This window comes from Megalops cyprinoides, chromosome 23, assembly GCF_013368585.1.
Source record: "Megalops cyprinoides isolate fMegCyp1 chromosome 23, fMegCyp1.pri, whole genome shotgun sequence".
NCBI lineage: Eukaryota > Metazoa > Chordata > Actinopteri > Elopiformes > Megalopidae > Megalops > Megalops cyprinoides.
The window spans coordinates 10,896,425-10,916,060 of record NC_050605.1 but is presented as its reverse complement, the minus strand read 5'-3'; the positions used below and the strand labels follow the sequence as shown (position 1 = coordinate 10,916,060).

The window sequence follows — 19,636 nt, the reverse complement described above, 5'->3', positions numbered from 1 at the left end:
CTGACCGCACCGCTACTCCCATCTGTTTCCCTCAAACACTAGTTAATTAGATCGAACCGCTATTGTCCGCGGTCTTAACACCTTAACAACAAAGCCCGGGCGATTAGTTCGCCATATTAATTATGTGGGGTTTCTAAGGTGCGGGACGACGCCGCTGAGCTCTAATACCGGTAATGAGTAAGCCCTGCCCACTCACAGAGGCACTTCCAGGACCGCGCCGACTCCCCCGCCAACATTCCCCCGGAGGCGTGCAGGCTGTTGCACGCTCATTGGACGCGGCCTTATTACGCATTCATAATCCTAAACGCCGATTGGCCGGGCCAACCGAAATGCATCAGAGCGCCAGAAAACAATCTTTAGCGGGTGTTCTTGTAACTTCTGATCAGTGATCCAATTCCGAACATCAAGCAGACAGACCAGACTCGGGTGGGCAAAGTGTGCATCTTCAAGGAGGCTGTTTTATTCAGGAAGAAAAATATGCTGATTTGAGGAAACTAGTAAACTACCAGCACACATTGCCGTATTGCTAACTAGCTTGCAACCCAGCTAGTAACGTTTATTATAAGGAGAAGAAGCCAGCCGAGGTAGGTGACCTTTCTAAGCAGAGTACCTAACTTAGTGCAAGTATCATTGAAGAGTTGGCGAGAACTGACACTTTTTCGCGATATTTTTTCACACGATTAGCTTTAAAGGTGTAGAGTAGATCATCAGTGATTTTTCGTGTGGAGACACGCTTGAATTTAAATATTGTGGAAGCTAGCAGCGTTAGCAGACTAGGCAACAAGATTTTTATCACCGGATAGAAATGGTTTGTCTGTTTCATTTATACCTTCCAGCTAGAATTAAGATCACTCTCTATATTTTCTAGCTATTAGAATCTACTTGGTATGAATCTGTGTATTTTGCTAGCGAAGTTAGTCTTGCGAAGTTCAGTTTTCCGGGCAAAGTGAAATTTGCTGCTAGCTAGCTATGGTCTTTGCGCCAAAAACTGAACGCAGAGGTTGGCCGATCTGATGACTCAGTTAAGTATCTTGCTAACTAGCTTATTAAAATAATTTTGTAAACTAAATAAGCTAGCTAGGTACATGTAAAAGGGGAAAAAGCTTGAACTAGAACTAGAGATAGTAACATTATTCTTTTCTTATGACCTATACCCTCATATTAAAATAGCAACATTTCTGGGCAGTTAAGTTGGTAAGCCGGTAAATGATAGCTGTTATTTTAGTTTAAATAATCTCTTGTTGGTGTTTTAGATGGAAACGGAATGTTTAGCTTTACGAGATCTCAAGAGTGTAAGGAGAAGTATAGCAGATATGGACGAAGAGGAGGGCAAAAATGATCAGAAGGTAAGTAATTTAACTGAATATTTAGAATGGGATCATAATTTAGGGTAATTTGAGTTCAAAGATCTGTATTGTGTTGCTATTTCCATAAATGATTTTTACTCTTAATCTTTTGCCAGTTTTGGTGTTGTAGCTAATCTTTATTCCTAGTAATGTAGTTTCTCCTATGTGTTAGTCATTTTGGACATGACTTGGATAATTTGATAATTATAACTAGCTTCACTATGCATTAACTGCAGTATGATACATCAAAGAATATTGGCATTTTAAAGGATATGGGCTTTTTTGCAAGCAGACATATCTGATAATGTCATTAGAACTGCAGCAGTGAGTGCTGGTATGATTTAAGAATGATGTCTGCAATGCCATTACATGTCTCACTGTCTTCAAGGATCGTTTCCATTGCGGAGCAAGAAGTCCCAGACATTTTAACATAAAGTCCAGGTTAAAGGCTCTTGCCAATTCCGTCCGTTGCAGGAGAACATTTTCGCCGAGCGCAGGAAGGCACCCCAACACGGCGGTGAGCCGGGTTCCGCGGCACCATTGAACGGCAGGAAGGGTCTGGCTCCGGATCAGGTCAACGTCACCCCCGTCAAGCCTCTGGACCGCGCCCTCCCCGACCCCTGGACTCCCACCGCCAACCTGAAGGTGCTGATCAGCGCCGCCAGCCCGGACATCAGGGACCGCGAGATGAAGAAGATCCTATTTCGGCCCATTGAGAATGGGAGCGAGGAGGCGGCCACGCTGGATGACCCTGCCCAGGTAATGACGGGTTGTGGTGAATGATTTCCAAAACTGCAGGCAACCTGAGCTAGCTGATCTACGTGAATGTGTATTAGTCCCCGTTTCATGCTTACCATGAGTGCATGAATCCCCATATACATTACATTTATCACTTGTGGATGTGGTGCCCAATGAACGGTAACGTTACATTACATTATTTTCAGAACAGTAAAGGCTTCAGATTGGTAGAAAGTGAGTTTGTTACAATGATCCCTTGTGTGTTCAGTCCCCTGACTCCGTCAGCTGATTCTTCGTGTTTCTGCCTTCAGTTTGATGCAGCTGACGAAGACCCAGATGATTTTGAGAAAAGGCCGAGCAGGAAGCAGAAGAGCCTGGGCCTACTTTGCCAGAAGTTCCTGTCCCTCTACCCTGATTACCCAGCGTCCTCTGAGACGACCAGCATTTCTTTGGATGAGGTGGCCACCAGTCTAGGTAAGATCCATGGAAGGGGCCAATGTAAAGCCAGCAGGAAGTATGGACAATTCTGTTATGCAGGGCTGCAGTCAGCTCATAACTGAGCTAACTGAGGTCATTATCTGGGCAGGAAGTTGCCTTATCAAGAATTCAAGATGTAAATCTGTCACTGACTAAAACAGAAAAAACCTCTGGTTCAGAGTTGTCCACCCTCTACTCTACTTTACGCTACTTTCTTTCTGGTATGGTGACCAAGTTCAAACCACCCTTTAATTTGAAACGGCATGTCTGTCATCTAACAGAAAGCAATAAAAGTAATGCCAATTAGATCACATGCCGCATTATTTCCAGAGGCATTAAATTTGGAAACGGTTGCTATGGATACCCCCATTCCGCCTACCTGGAAGTGAAAGCAAACAAAGCAGGCTGCCAGCTGGTTAAGGCACTTAACGTGTATAGAACTGTCTGCACCTTAGGAGCGCACTGGTAATTTATAAAATGTAAAATAATCACTGATAATATCCCATATTTTGATATTAATTTGGTGATAGGCATGCTTGCCTCTGTAGGCATTCTGCCAGTTGTGCATCATAAGAGTGGGGGCGCACATCCCTGCTGGTAACCTGTTAAGCAGTTGCCGTGGACAACATACTCATTACATTGTCATTTAGCAGGCACTCTTATTCCAAGCCACTTGCATACGTTACAATTTTACTATGTTATCCATTTATACAGTTGGATATTTACTGGGGTAGTTCTGGCTTAAGTACCTTGCCCAAGGGTACAGCAGCAGTGCCCCAGTGGGGAATCGAACCAGCAACCTTTCGGTTACGATTCCTGCTCTTTACCACTGTGCCACACTGCTGCCCCACACCGGTGTAATCAGAAATCTGTACCTCCCCTCTTCGATGTGCCTGACAGGCGTGGAACGCCGGAGGATCTATGACATCGTGAACGTGCTGGAGTCCCTGATGCTGGTGAGCCGGGTGGCCAAAAACCACTACCTGTGGCACGGCCGGCAACAGCTGCGGCAGACGCTGCGGGGCTTGCAGGGCCTGGGCAAGCAGCAGGGCTACCACCTGCAGATGGAGCAGCTGAGAGACTGCAGGCCCAGGGCGTCTGCACAGGCCGCTGAGCAGAGCGACCACACCGACACTGGCTCTGGTGAGAGAGAGGGGGGAAACCTTTGTGTGTATGTGTATGAGTCTGAGAGAGAGAGAGAGTGAGAGTAGGCTGCAGAGCGGAGTGACCATGCAGACACAAGCTCTGGTGAGACAGAGACAGACAGGGGAACCAGGCTCTGTGTGTATGAGAGAAAGAGAGAGACAGAGACAGAGTGTCCTGGGTGCTCAGGATGTGTGCGGGACTACCCTAGCACAGGAAGTGTGTGTATGTGAGTTTGTGTGCATGTTTACAATTCTGTTTCTGGGCAAATTTCTTATTGGTGTGTGTGTAACAGTCGGCACGGGTAGACCTGTGTCTGGGTGGTCACGATGCTGTGCTTGTTCAGATTTGCTGTGTGTATACTGTATAGTTTGTACAGTAATTTCTGTTGGTGTGTGTGTTTGTATGTCTCTGTCCCATATGTATTGCTATTGTATTTTGTAAAAAAAAGCAAGACTATCAAGTGATTCATTTACCACTGTAATCTGCTGCTGGTAGAATTAATAGAATTTAGTTTACAGCTATAAGATGTGCGAACCACTAGCACAACCACAGCCATAACCAAACTTCCTCTGCTCTCATGAAGAGTATTAATACTCTCCACAGCTGTTGCTATGCAGCACAGTCAGCTGGGATATGCATTGACGAATCACTAAGCAAGTCTCCAGTCAATACAAATCACTTAAACAAATGACCTAATCAGGCTTCATGAAAAGTAAAAGGTCTCTTTGAATTACTGTGTCAGTGAGCAATGTTTAAATTCACTTTCTTATCCTGTTTGTCTGTGTCTGATGTGTGTTAATAGAAAATGTGTTAGGCCTATACAAAATATACTTTAGTGGTATAGAAAATAGACTTCAAACCTTGCAAGCTTACCAGACATTAGGTCACTCCTGCCTTCCTTTCAGCACCAGGCTTTTATTGCAGAACAATATAAAATGTATAACGTAAAAGGCTGCTGCTGGTGCTTTTGTGTTTGTTGTGAATTATTTAGTGTTATTGACGATTATGTCATTTGTTCAAGGAAACCAGTTTGGCTCTCAGCTCCAAGTGCATTACATGCATGCGGTACTTCTGTACTGTACAGTAGTGAAGCTTGCCGGTAATGGTTTGCGGTAGGGATGCTAGGCACCCTTTTGGTGCCTGTGGGTTCTGTGGTCAGCTGCCACCTGCATTTCTTTGGAACTTCCGTGATGTCACCTCCTGCACAGACGATGCAGATGCAGGGTGCTCAAGCAGATGACTGGGGGGGATCACTTAGTAACACTTAAGTATATGGCAGCCTCTTCTTTGAAAGTGGGAAGGGTTCTTAAATGACTGGAGGGGTTGCAAGTTTAAATCACTTGTGCTGCTTGCTTGCGTGGAAAGAGCCGGTAATGAACTAGTTACAACGTGGATTTCCCTAGTAAAACGGTTGTAAATCAGTTTGAATGAAGGGGTCATGAAATTGTGTGGGTGGATTTCTTCTGTGTGAAGGGTGTTCCCAGCAGGACTGCGTGGTCCTCTCCAAGTCCCATTTCTGCTAGCCCTGATTGGTTTTTGTTTCCCAGGAGCGGCCAGCCGGCGAAAAGACAAGTCTCTGCGGATCATGAGCCAGAAGTTTGTCATGCTGTTCCTGGTGTCCGACACACAGACCGTCACCCTGGACGTCGCTGCCAAAATCCTCATCGAGGAGAGCCAGGACATGGCCAACCACAGCAAGTACAAAAGTAGGAGCGCCCGTTTTCCTTAACGCAGATACAGTAACCATCCATGGGCACAGATTGGAGGACATATTAGCACTGTTGTCTTTGTAAGAGTGCACTCATTCACTTATTCTAATTCTCTGTTTCTGTCTGCCAAATCAATCATTATAATCAAGACCTATCTCCTCTTGTTCATGGATGTTTTCAGTGTAGCTGGGGTTTCATAGCATACTGACATTGTGGCAGAAATTTAGTTACAATGTTAAGCATTAGCTCAATGTATGTGTTCATATACACGCTCTGCAAACAGGAAAAAGCCCTTTTCCTCTTGAAAATATGCATAAGGTAAATGATACATTAGGATGTCTTACCCTCATCTGCTTCTCATTGTCTAACGTGTTTTCTATGCGCTGTCATTTTTGCCTGTGTTTTCAGCTAAAGTCAGGCGACTCTATGACATTGCCAACGTCCTGACCAGCCTGGGTCTCATTCAGAAGGTCCACGTCAAAGAGGAGAGAGGGAGGAAGCCTGCATTCAAATGGATCGGTCCCGCCCAGTTCCAGACCTGTGGTAAGAGAGGCCATGCCACAGAGATCTGGGATCAGCCATCCTCCTATACTGTAACATCAGTTATGTCTGGTGCATCTTCCTCAAAGCCAGTTTCTCAGGGCTGATACTGTATCAGAATTACTTCCAAGGAAGGACTGGTAAACCATTACAAATCCCACATTCAGGCACTGTTAACTAACATTAGTTTGGCTTTTAGCAATGAGGCACACGACATTACATTATTGGTATTTAGCAGATGCTCTTATCCAGCATGACTTCCATAGGTTAGAGTTTTTACATGTTATCCATTTATACAGCTGAATATATTTACATTTACATTTATTCATTTAGCAGACGCTTTTATCCAAAACCACTATGCTACACTGCCACTCCATACATTCTGCCATTCTGGCTTAAGTACCTTGCCCAACGATGCAGCAGCAGTGCCCTGGCAGGGAATAGAACCAGTAACCTTTGTCACGAGCCCTGCTTCTTAATCACTGTGCTACACTGCTGCCCACACCAAGAGGTCCTTCACTGCCACCGCTTATTGATAACATCCTTGAAGTTTTGGTGTGAAGCTCACTGGCTGGTCTCATTATGTTTTGTGTAGAAGAGCTGGAGGCCAGGGCTGCCATTTCCTTGCCAGAGCTCCACAAGGACACGCTGCCACCGTTATCCGGGGGAGGGAAGCGGAGGCTGGCGCGCCACGCCTCCTTCAACGTGGTGCCCACCTCCGCCGCCACCCAGCGGAGGGTCAGCTCCGCCCCCAGCAGCCCACACAGGGAAGTGACAGGTGAGGACCGCCCCCCACACACCCTCAGCCATGGCTGCAGACCGTAGACTAGAAAAGAGTATGATCACAGCAAGGGAACATCACTGACACTGTTGACATCACTCATACTGCTGCCACTATGATAAGATGGTTTCTGTGTAATTATTGTCTCTATGAAAATTAGTAGATACATCGGGGGACAGTTTTTAAAATCAGTACTGAAACCCTGACCAAGCTGCAAGCACGCATAAACAGCATATATACTAGAATATATACATATAGATAGGCCTACTAGTGTGCATATACCAATTACAGATTCCAGGGGACATAGTATCTAAAATAATCTGGTGTGAAATTACAATCAGCAGATTCCTAACAGTCCCCTCTGTTGACTGGGCATTCTGGGAAAGGAATTCCCTTTGGCTGCTCCAGCTTTGTTCGCTCTGTCACTGCCAGTAGCTCAGATCTGCTACACGGTATTGTGACGTGACCTCATCTAGTCTTCTGTTCTGCCCAGGTCTTATTCCCGAGCCTGTGGATTACTCCAGGAGGGCTGTGAGCAGCAACGCAGTTTGTAGACTGCAGTTTGGAGATGACAGAGGGTGAGTTTACATGAGGGCGCTTGTGAACGGGATGGATTCACAAATGGGTCACTCTGCCTTAACTGTCCGCCCATGGACCTTTCTGTTACAGTTCACGCACAGTATTGCGATCACAGAAGAAAGATTATGATTTAAAGTCCCTTCGATTTGGCTTACTTTTACAACGTAGCTATGGACACCAGCTATTTGCAAACAATCACATGCTGCTACGTACAGAAACGATGTCATGACAACAGCTCAGTCATGATAATAGTAGTAAGCCACATGATCCTCTGTGTTTAGACTTCAGGTGTCGAGCATTAGTATGTTTGATATAGAGGTGAAGAGGTGCGGGTAAGAGTCCTGCAGTTTTAAAGTTGGTTTTTAGCCAGCAACAAAACGCCTGGAGCAAGAGTGAGCCAACTTTGTATCAACTATATAATAACTTCAGTGAGACAATTAAGGGCAGAAGTGGAGCAGAAACAGAAACAGTCACTGTGTGGCCCTGTGACCCACCAGGACTCAAGGCACCCATTCCTGGCCTCACACTCCTTGGTGAGCTGTGACAATCTCTGTGTGTCGTCTAGAAAACAGAGAGATAATGAATACTTTGTCCTGTTATTGCCCTGTAGGGCCCAGCCAAGTGTGAAACCAAGGACCCTCACCCCAAAGATCAGTCCTGTGAGCCTTGTCCCCGTGGCAGTACCCATCCAGCAAGAATCCCTCCCCTCTCTGCCTTGCCCCTACACTGGCACTGCCCAACCCCGCACGCCAGTGCCGCCCGTGGACCCCACCCCAATAGGAGGAGGCAGTGAGGCCCACCCTCCGGCGCACACCCTAAATCCGCCCCAGGCGCCCGTGGTCATGCTGTACGGGCGAGGAGAGCTGGAGCGCATGAACGGGGCGGGCGAGGGTCAGAGGTCGCCCGCATCGGAGACAAGGCAGGGCATGCTGGGAAAGAGGAAGATCAGTGCTGAGGAGGATGAGGAAGGACACAGGGCCAGAAGGCTGACATACAAGGAGGAAGAGCCATCTCATGAGGTAAGCTCCAGTCCCACATGGGCCAGTCGCAAGGGACAGTCTGTTTCTGAACCACATTGATTTGATTTTCTGCATCAGGAAGGGGAAATTATATTTTGCACTCTTCGATCATCATAACTGGTGCAGTTAGTTCCCAAGGTGACAACAGTTCTCTAAATAGTGTTGCCATGTAAGTATGTGATGTGGTTCAAACAGATACCCTTGTCTGGATGTCCAGCTCGGATAATTCAATCATACGTCTTGTTCTTAATTGCGTCCCTGGTTCCATAGCCTAACTTAGTCTAAAAATTGTCTCTTCTTGGTGGAAACATAAACCACTCTTCCAATTTCCCAAAGAGTCAATTCACAAGAATGTTTTCATGAGGGAGTTTTCACTTTGGATCACTGCATTTAGTGGGGTGTAATATGTGAAGAGGCTAGAGCTAAGGTCCTTTCCTCTGTTGGTTTGGCATCATTATGCTGATCAATTGTCCTTCATTAGAGATCTCTTTGGTAATGGAAACTGCACCATTAGCAGATTAAATTCATATGTATGAATAATGTCACCATCACAGTTGGAGGACATATCTAGAATGGGACCATGAAATTGAAATATGAAGTACTATATGCTCAGTAATTAGCATGAGTAATGCCAACTGTAATTAACCACAATGGCATGTCCAGATATGGGACCAGCTAATTAAAAAGGCAATTGCAGTAATGTTTGTCTTTATTCTAATTGACAGGGTTCTCTATTTTCGTTTGTCCAAATGCATATCGCACATTTTAAACTGCCTGGGGAATATTTCAGCATATTTAATGCAAAACTGGCAAAGCAGCTCTTAATGTAAAATGATCATTTTTAACAGCCTGCAATGTAATTTTAATAAATGAGTAATATTGGTGAAAAGTGTTTTTTTTTTTTTTTTGAGGGGTTGATGGTAAGATTTAATCTAGAATTTTTTTGATAATTGTAATTACAATACAGGGAAAAATTCAGATCTATCTGAGGAATGAATGTGTAATCTGTTGCCACAGTAGCTGTGTAAGGGTCACATTTAGCTGGTGTGAAAACATTTTGTGCAGCATTTCTCTTCTTACAGTCTGCTGAAGAAGGTGTGTTTTCCATTTCTTGCAGAAGAGGTGGTGGGGACAGAGTGAGTCGGAGAGCTCCAGCCCGAGGACGTCCCCAGGCAGTGGTCTCCAGCACCCCGCCGTGCTGCCGCAGGGAGAGGCACCACCCGTGCCTCTAGGCGTCCCCCCACCATCACACTACCTCTATGTGCCCAACTCCACAGGTACAACACCAGCTGGCCAGAGACACACATTCCCAGTGTCCTCATAATGAACAGATGTGACCGCATTGTGTACTTGCTTTGTGCTTCATTTTTTTTGTCCTGCTATGACTTAGACTTAAAAGAATAGGGTGGTACTGTAGCGTAGTGATGAGACACAGGACTTGTAAACAGTTTAAAAGTTTAATTCCCCACTGGAGAACTTCAGCTGTACCCTTGGGCAAGGTACTTAACCCAAAACTGGCTCAGTAAAAATCCAGCTGTATAAATGAATAGCATGTGAAAATTGTAACGTGTAAGTTGCTCTGGAGCAAGAGCTTCTGCTAAATCACAGTAATGTAATGTGAATGCTGTGTGCTTGTGATGATATTGATGCTTGAATTTGAAGCTCAGATGTTTCTCAGCGATAATATTGCTCATCTGTCCCCCAGGCCTGAACCTCCTCCTCTCTGCTGGATCTGCGCCCAGCGGGCTGGCTCTTTCCCCGGGCGCCGTGCCCGCCCTGGCCGTGCCCTACGTCCTGGTGCCCTCCTCGGCCCTCTCCCCCTACCAGCTGGTCGCTGCCGGCCTCCCCGTGGCCTGCGGTGACGCTCATGGTAAAATCAGCTTCGGCATGCCGGCGGTGATGTCCCCAGCTCACTTTGTGGTGGGGGCGAGTTCCTTCACTGTGCCAGGGGTGCCCGGGTTCGGTGTACCCTCACCTACACTCACCAGCCCAGAGCAGGCAGTCTCGGCCGATTCCCCGGTGGAGCCTGGACAGCCTACAGCCCCCTTCAAAACAGAACCACAGGTAAGATATGTGTGCCGTTCTAAAGTCTCACTCAAACACAGTGATAGTAGTCTGTATTCAGCAGGGAAACGGAATGCTTTTAGCATTTAGCCACCTCTGACTGCAAGAATTGTCAGATACCAGTTAGTCATTCTACCTTCTCACTCCATTTCAGCTCAGTTTCTGTCTGGGGTTATTGTTACTTGGTGTCCTGTGTAGATGTCTATTTTATGTGTCAGTCAATTGGAGCTCATCAGTGCCATAAATAGACAGTTAACCCTCTCTTTTTTGTGTGGCCCAGTAGGACTGATGAAATCAGTCTCTGAGAGCAGTGTAGAGTCATTTTAATGTACAGGATATCGTTCAAAGTGAGGCAATGAAAGTGAGTGACTCATGATCTTCTTCCTGCTCTCTGATTACAGACACCGCTGACCCCAAAAGAGGCCGACCCGCCCGCCTCCCGGGCTTTCTTCCAGACTCCAGGCACCCTGGGGTCTTCCAGCCCCCCTGCTGCACGCAAACGAGGCTCCGCCCAGAGAAGGCTGGATATCGGGCACCCGCCAGCCAATTAGGAGCTACTGAGCCAACTGTGGGCAGGCCTCTGCTTCTCAAGGCTGTTGGCTGCAACATGTCAGTGTGGAAAGCTGTGTTAACCACCCACTGTCCTTCCCTTAAAGTACAAACAGCGCACTTCAACAGCACTGCTCATAGGTCAGGCTGGGTCAGCTCTGAGGCACACCAAGGAATTAAACCCCATCCTAAATCAAGTATTATTGTTTCTTACCTTAGCTGTGCTGGTTTAAAGCTGCAGGTGCTCCATCTGTGATTACTGTAAATATTTTCTTTAGGTACGTTAGAGACATGTTACACAACTGCCAGCCCTAGTGGTTGCAGTTTGTTGCACTGCCCTCTTGTGGTAGGAGGGTAAAATTAATTTGTAGTAGTTCCTGTCTCGTAGAGATCTGTTAGCTAGCTGGGTAATTCAACATTGCCCTTAGATATGTTATCCCCAAAATTATTTATATATATTTTAAACTATGCTGAGCAGTGGGACAGATCAATTTTTCTGATGGTATGCTTTAGCAACTTGAAAATGTGATCTTTTCCATCAGATTTGATAGCACTAAGTATTAATGTTTAAAAATGCATGTGATTTTATGAATGTGTCAGTATAGGTCATGCTGTAACAGTTTAGTGAAATGGTGACAGTAGGAAAATGAGTTCATTTTTATTAAATTCAGTAATCACAGGAATGAAGAGTATGTAACTGAAAAAAATGTTCTTAGGATGTATTTCATTAGGTGCTGTTTTAATGTTTACGGTGTGCTGCTCGCTAGCACCCCCAGAGGTTACCAAGGAGAAGTACCTTTCTGAAGAACTGGATAGATCTCCGGCATCTCCTAGCTGAAATGTAGGAGCAGCCTTCACTGTACAGCCTGTTGAGTCATTTGTTGCCTGTGTGCCTTTATAGACATGGAGATGCTGATGTGTAGAAGTCTACTGTCTAAAAGTCATTAGAGGGAGACACCAGACAAAGAGGCTGATGGGTGGTGTAGGTTTGAGGATGGGTGGCATGGTTATACCAAAGGATTGCATTATCACATTTATGAATTTGAATATGATTGTCCTGTATGAATGACACTAAAGCTATTTCATAGCCTACTACATACATGTATGTAAAATTGCATACTTAACTTGAAAGTAATACTGTGAAATTAGTAGATGGATGATTGGACAAATGAGTACGCTTCCAAAAGAGCACAATAGTTTAACTTTAAAATTGTAAAAATTAGCTTTCGGTAAATATGTAGAGGACAAAAGTAGATTTCTAGTGTATTTATTTTCAAACAACACTAAGCGAGTGCATAGTATCAGCAGAGATGCTCACACCAGCTGTTTTGTTTGAGATTCTAATGCTATATTTACTCTGTAATCACTTTTTAAAATATTTAACATGAATTAATTTCACAAGGTCACCTTTGTGACATCAGTTATAGCATTTACTGTTTGACATTACTCTTTGTGTCAGACTAACATATGACTTGAGACTTGAGTGTAGTATTAGGATATTTGCCCAACAATATGGGTAAGTCAGCCAACGCATTCAAAATGTGACCTGTTAACCATGCCAGCCAGTTACCTGGGCCCCTTTAGTCTACAGCCTCAAACTGTAATTGTACCCAGTGTGGATGGAAACAAAGGTAAAAGTGACATGACACATGCCACTAGAACCTTGAAAATGTGAAGGTGTTTTCTGTATAAACCAGTGTGGGGATATACCTGGTTTCAGAAAGAAATGGTTGTGTAGCATTAACTTGTGACACTCTTAAAAGCTGGGGCGAAACAATATAGACGTTGGAAGCAGGTGTATCTACATTGTCCTCAGCCAAGCTCTCTATAAGGCCAAAATAAGGAACCGACATACTTGAATCACAACCTGTGAGAAATATTCAGAGGTTTAAATGGGTAAAGTGAACTATCTTTGTACTGTAATAGAAGCGAATAAACAGTAATTTGTACTTTTCTGTTGGTTGATTATTTAATGTCACAAATCATTTCGGAATGAATTTCGCATTGTTTTGTATTTGCACCAGAAGGTGCTGATTATCAACTGAACTCCAAATGTAGTTTGTATACAGTGCTTTTTATATGCACCTATTTTTGTATGTTGTGTAAAAGTAAATCCCTGTATTCCTATGTCTTGAAATGCTAAATGTTTGTTCATGCTGCTTCTAATGTAATTGCACTGCTAGTTTCAATAGTTTACTGTTGTATGCTGCTTTTTAGCTGTTTCTTAACCACAACTCAAACCATTCCCCGAAGCTGTACTCTGTACTTTGTTATGGATCAACCCAGTTTCACCTGTATATACCTATTAAAGCTTTTTAATAAAAAAAGTTACAAAAGGATAGTTTATACTTTAATCTTAATGTTCTGAAAATGCATTTGGACAGAAGAGCGACATAATTTGAGTTTCTAAGATCACAAGTGTTTATCAGTTTCTTTTGTGTTACTGGTATGATGTTTTAAACTTAAACTATACAGCATATTTCACTTTATTGTATGAATGTAATATTTGCATAAATTACACGTTAACTGGTCAGACACTGACACTAATGTAATTTACATCCCTCTGTCCAATAGATGGCAGTATGTTTCTCAGAACTGAAGGTCCCAGAGGTGGTTCTTGTGAACATTGGTGAGAAGGTATAGAGTAATTCACTTTGGATTCTCTATGCTTGGTGAAGGATTTCCCATGGATGTGCTGTGACCCAGAAGCACTTTACATCTTCATGAACATACCATAATTTCCATAATTACAGGTCTGTATAGTCATGTTAGCATTGCATAAATTCCCTTGACACACTTTGTGATATATGAAGATAGGATGGTCAAGCAGGACCTTAATTTAGATTTAATCCTCTCCATTTGGTTCAGTTTTAATGGCTCAGATGAAAATCTACAGCAAGTCAATCGAGAGCTTGGTGAAATGTGCTAATCTATTTTACCGTGTGAATTGGTTTTATTGCTGGTATTTGTCATGTTAATTTGCAAGTAGATTTACCTAGAGCAAGCTCTAATGGTTCCTAGCTGCCTAAGGCCTTTTAAGTCTACAGTCACTCAGAGTAACCAGGAGTGAACTGTAACAACTGGACTCTACTACTTTAAAAAACTAGGTCAGTCTATCAAGCTGTGGTTCTCAGAGGAATATGACCTCCATACAGGCCTAGACTTTTGTAAGTCGCTTTGGATAAAAGCGTCTGCTAAATAAATAAATGTAAATGTAAATATTAACTCAGTTAAATACTGCAAAAGAAAACAGATATGCCTGACTAATATGCAACAACATTCAATTCAAATGAATACATCTGTATTTATTACTTTATTCAGCTGCTTTGCAGAACACCTTATTCAGCTTGCACAGATTGTATTGTACATATTGCCTAGCTGTGCTGTGGGATATATAATAAAACAATCCAGCTTAAGGACCTTTCTCCTGGGAGCTACCACTGAAACCAAGATTCAGACCAGCAATATGGTTACAAGGCCTGTTCCATAACCACTGCACCACACTGCTACTCAAGACATTTTATTTCTCACAGGCACTATGTATTGTAACTACATAGACCCCTATCCTAATGTTCCAATATTCTAAGTGTGTCTAATGCGTGCGTGCATGTGAATGAGAGTATATGGATATTTCTCAGTTAATGATGTATATACATTCCATGAGGGCCTTTTTTAATCAGGAATTTTAGTTAGTGATCTGAGTTGTGAGGCCAATGATGAGCAGCACAAGATGTGAACTAGAGGGGACAATGAATGCAGGTTTGACACGCTGAAATCCCCATTATTGTGATATGGCAAACCCATATAAGTGACAACATGCCAAAACTTAAAGAAGCAAAAACCTGCAGTTAATGAACCTTTGCTTCAAAACCCTCCTGCTTTGAAAGGCACGGCACTGATTCGGACCTACATATTGGACCTTCCCATTCCTACTGAAGGCCTTTCTGGGACACAGCCTTTGATTGCCTTGCTGGCCACATGATTAACCCTTTGTTTTTCTGTTTCTTCTCAGTCACTGTCTGGCCCTGGTGTTCTTATCCATTCATTCACCACCATTGTGGTACCCTACAATGGCAACAGTAACTTTCAAGGGCAGACAGGCTGGTAGGAAAATCTTTAACATAGAAAAGTGATTATAAAATGTCCTTGGACACTTGCAAGGGCTTTCACCTACTCAGAAAAGAAAATCTTGTTGATAAGGAGTAATACTTCCTAAACCCCATAACTAGTTGAACCAGTTGCCATCAAATGCTCACTGAGATGAACTTAAACCCGTCAAAGTGTATTGCTGTCGAACAGCTTCGCCTTCTGGTCAAGTTTTCTCGGCTTTCCATGACTAGCATGTTGGTCACTACTCACTAGGTCCAAATACATGAATTCACATGCATCCTTGTTTATGGCACTAATCTTAAGGATTCCATCTTGGTCTTATTAGCAGTTTAAAATAGCAAAACAGTCTGGGACTGTGAGGAAAATATATTCTCAACTGTGCATGGAGAATGGAGAATGGAGTTGACATTCTTAGCATTGCTCCAGATTTCAGAAAGCAAGGGGAAGAAATCTGTGTAATTACCCTGCTTCCCACATTTTATACAGCCTGTCTAACACTGAGCATGTTTGATGTGGTAGGGTGTGACGTTTGAGCTTTGGTTCAAAAAGTGAACAACAACAAATAAAAGTCACCCAATTTCTTTCAGCAGGAAACAAGCAGCCAGTCTGAACTCCATCAACAGACACCCTCCTTTCAGAAAAAAGTGAAAATTCCTATACCTTGTGCCAAAACTGATGTATTACATCTGAATGAAAGAAAATTCACTCCCAGTTCACTCATGTACTCTTTCAAATGTGTGCCAGCTTTCAAGACAATCCCAGAGGGTCATGCAAAAGTCAGTCCCATTTCACACAAAATGGTTCACAATCTTCAAATCCTCAGATTTTTCAGTGTTTGAATTCGACAGTTATTTTAATCATCTGTGGATTATTCTCCCATTCACAGTTTTATTCAAACTGGCAGGGAATGTAAAATTGTAAAATCTAGCATTGTGCACATGGGATTTTAACAGGACAGCATAAAACCAAAACACCACTATTCACTGGCCTTATAACTGCTGCTATTTATGAGGAAGTGCACTTTCGGCATGCTCTTTCAAAAACACTAAAGAACAACACAAAAGTATTAGTGTCCACCCCCCCTCCCCCCACAGACACACACAAAGACAAACACCACCACCATCCCCTCCCACACACATTTCACATTCTCAGACATTTAGACATTTGCCAGTTCAGTAAATGATGTTTAAGCGTGACCTTAAGTAGCACAGGAATGGTGTTGGGAATTTGAAGTAGCAGAGGCTTGAATGGCGATTAGTAAACCTGGCATCCCCATTGCGGAAAGCGATTACAGCTCTGAGAAAATACAACTTGTCTGGCGGGATGATGTTGCTTTTTGCATTAATGGGGAATTCAAGAAGCATCGGCACATTTGCTAAATTAGAAACACGCCACACGCCTCGCTGCCGAATACAGCACGCGTAGAGAGCAACCACAGAACCGCTACTTGGAGGAATTCAGCTCTCTCATGACACTTTAAGGCCCTTGAGGCCCTATGCTCAGCCTAATAACAGCCTTGAAATACTATTTGTGGGGTTTTACCATAAAAGGAACCAAGGGGAGAAACCAAGGAGAGAGAAAAACGAGAGAGCGAGAGAGAGAGAGAGAGCTACCTGGCCCATCTGTTCCCCATTATCATTTACTCCATGCATTTCCCTCCATCCTAAATTCTTTCACAATGACATTACTTATTATTTGCATTCCATCTGCAAAGCCCTGACCACTAAGCGAGGAAGATCCAGGACAGACAACATACATGCTCAAGACCACTGTCCTCAAGTAGAGAATTTCTCAGCATTCAAAGTGTAGCAGCGATAGTTTAATATCAAATTGTTTTCATTGCGAGTAACATAACCAGGTGTGAGAGAAAGAGACATGCAGTATAAGAGGGATCAAGTTTGACTCACAGTGGCTAGTTCAATACATCTCCACAGTGAAGGGACAGTTAAAACAAAATAAATGACTTTACAGTATGACACAGCAGGATTGTTTCATTCTTAGTGCAGAATATTTCAATATTTAATGCATTTATTAAGACTGCACAAAAATATGTCTGGAAATGGGGAGCCTTGGGCATTAGCAGTGTTAGTGGGCTGGGCCAAAGCCCAAGAATTAAATACGGATCTGAAGGGGAACAAATCTCCCCTGTTCACTTTATGGGATATGTGTTTTTAGTTCATCTGTGGGTTAGTCTCCAGTCAAATACCTGAACTCATCTGTATAAAGAAAATAAATAAACTTCACCAAACCATCATATGTAAAGAAAATATAAAAATTGCTGAAAAGGGTGTTGGTTTTTTCAAAGAGAGTAACAGTGTTTGGTGTTTTGACTTCAAAGTAATTACTGTATTTCAGTGTGTGCAAAGCACTTAATTTCTCATTGAGCAAAGGCAAAACTCTTTCCAGGTCATTTGGTTGAATGTCCTCAACAAGATGCAAAACAATGCCCTGAAAATAAATAATAAATAAAGGAAAGAAAACCAAACTCTCCAAGAATCTTTCAAAATCTAGCATAATTAATGCATTTTGATGAAATGTCTTTGAAGCTTAGATTTATATAAACAAACTCATCTAGGGAACAAGCAACTTCACTGATTAACAGAACAACTGGACACAATGATCCCGTATAAACTTAGCTCTTGGCATGTAATTTGCTATTAAAAATGACAGCAAATGATGCATTATTTTCAATACACACTGAATAATTTTGATTTTTTGACTGTTTTTTCCATCATTGATGAGAGCTGCTGCTTTCATAAACTGTAAAAATATGCTTTCCCTGTAAGTTTACTCTGGACCAACTATTAGTGTATGTAGTGTTGTAGTTTTGTATTGTATATCTGCAATCAGAAACATGATATGAATAAACAATGTGATTTGGTATAGAAGGGAGATTGTTGAGAACAACTTCATGGACATCTGACAGAAAAGCAAAAGTTTTGCCTCTCTCTACATTTTAGTCCTAGCCTGCATAAACATCAACCAGAGGCACAAAAAAATCATTTCAGATGCAGTTCAGGGCCTGCTACATTTCGTTCCCAGGTTACATCCGTCACTGCCAGCTGATCAAACTCATGGCTGACAGCCCAAATCTCCTGCAGGGCTCACACACATTGTGTAACACTGTTGATAGTCTAATCAGACCCTGAGCATGTTTTTGTAGACACGTTTCAGGGATTACACAACTCGCAGACTGCAGTGAGGTGTGTGAGGGACTTGGCTTCACCCGTGAGTCTAAATATATAAATTGCATATGGTTCAACACCCAGACAAGATTCACAGTCTGAGTCTTTGACTCATTTCTCTGTTTATTTGATTTATTGTTAGTCTGAGCCATAGGTATGACTAAAGCACTGTCTCTTAAGCACATAAAATGGGCTTACCCTGATGTCAGAGGTTTTTTTTTTTTTTTGCATTGTGCAATATGCCAAATCCTTCTGAATACTTTTCACCCCTCAAATCTACATGATTCACCACTACTTCATTACAAGACTCTTCCAGGACCTCCGGTGCACATATCATAATCAGGCATACTTTCATTAATGCAGGGTCTTACACAGTAATACTGCATGTGTGAGACAACAGAGAAAAGCATACCAGTTCAGCTGGTAAAGGTTCCACTGAGGATTCAAGCAAAAGTTATTCATAGTTAGAAACTTGTGCAAAGTTTCTGCTTGGAATTGAGACATCTGTGTCTGATTGCATTACTGCTGAAACTAAGTATAAGTGATGGCCCATGGCATTCATGTTAAGAGCAACTGTATGCATATAATCTTACGCAGTGGCATTGATTTCAAAGAGGAGCATCAAGTCCATAAATTTATAGCGCAGTGCTTTTGTCCTTTTGAGCCAGCTTGACGGATCCTGATGGATTTGGCTCCAGTCCTCTGAATGCCTCTTTATTTCAACATATGTGTGTTTCTGAATCTGCTGAAAATATAATTCCATACAGGTATACCTCTGTTACAGAAGCTTCTGAAAGAGGATGAAGCTTCTTTATACAATAAAGTTATATTTTTGATCATTTGAAAAGTTTTATTTTGTTTGAAAAAATCTTTAGAAATCACAGGAAGAAATTCAAAACCAAATGTGCTTTTGGAAAAGAAAATAAATGTTTTGTGACATTATCACATCTCCTTTGTCAAAAAAGTCACGCTACACATGAATGTGTTTCTATTTGCTTTTTTTTTTTTGGTAACATCACACATTGTATGGTCAATTTCATTGTGTTTGAATGCCATCAAACAAACACCCCATACTTTGCCAATGGAAGACTGGCCTATCGAAGAGGGGTAAAGTGGGGGTAAGTATACATTCCAGGTAAAGACGCATGAAAAGTCAACCAAACAAAATTCCATCTTATGAACCAGACTCACCGGTGTTGTGTTTAAAGACATGAGATTTCTCAAAGTGTTATTTATTACAGATCCAGGTAATAAAAAAAACAAGACTGATAAAAAAATGAGCCGTGTGTCATGATGGAAGAAACAGGACAGGGCAGACATGTATCTCAGTGTGAGTCACTCATGACCCCTTTGCTCATACTCACAGCAAAGACGGTGATGTCACTGACCACAG

The 19,636-nt window shown here is 42.8% G+C and overlaps 1 protein-coding gene across 1 annotated transcript; it reads left to right on the top strand.

The window, feature by feature from the left end:
* Nucleotides 1-1,253: 1,253 nt before the first annotated feature.
* On the top strand, nt 1,254-10,950 carry LOC118770684 (transcription factor E2F7-like). Its single transcript, XM_036518444.1, has 12 exons — nt 1,254-1,346; nt 1,821-2,105; nt 2,396-2,558; nt 3,462-3,704; nt 5,258-5,413; nt 5,825-5,959; nt 6,552-6,734; nt 7,231-7,315; nt 7,927-8,335; nt 9,453-9,612; nt 10,041-10,399; nt 10,801-10,950. The coding sequence occupies exons 1-12, from the start codon at nt 1,254-1,256 to the stop codon at nt 10,948-10,950; spliced, it is 2,421 nt and encodes an 806-aa protein (XP_036374337.1).
* Nucleotides 10,951-19,636: the final 8,686 nt, after the last annotated feature.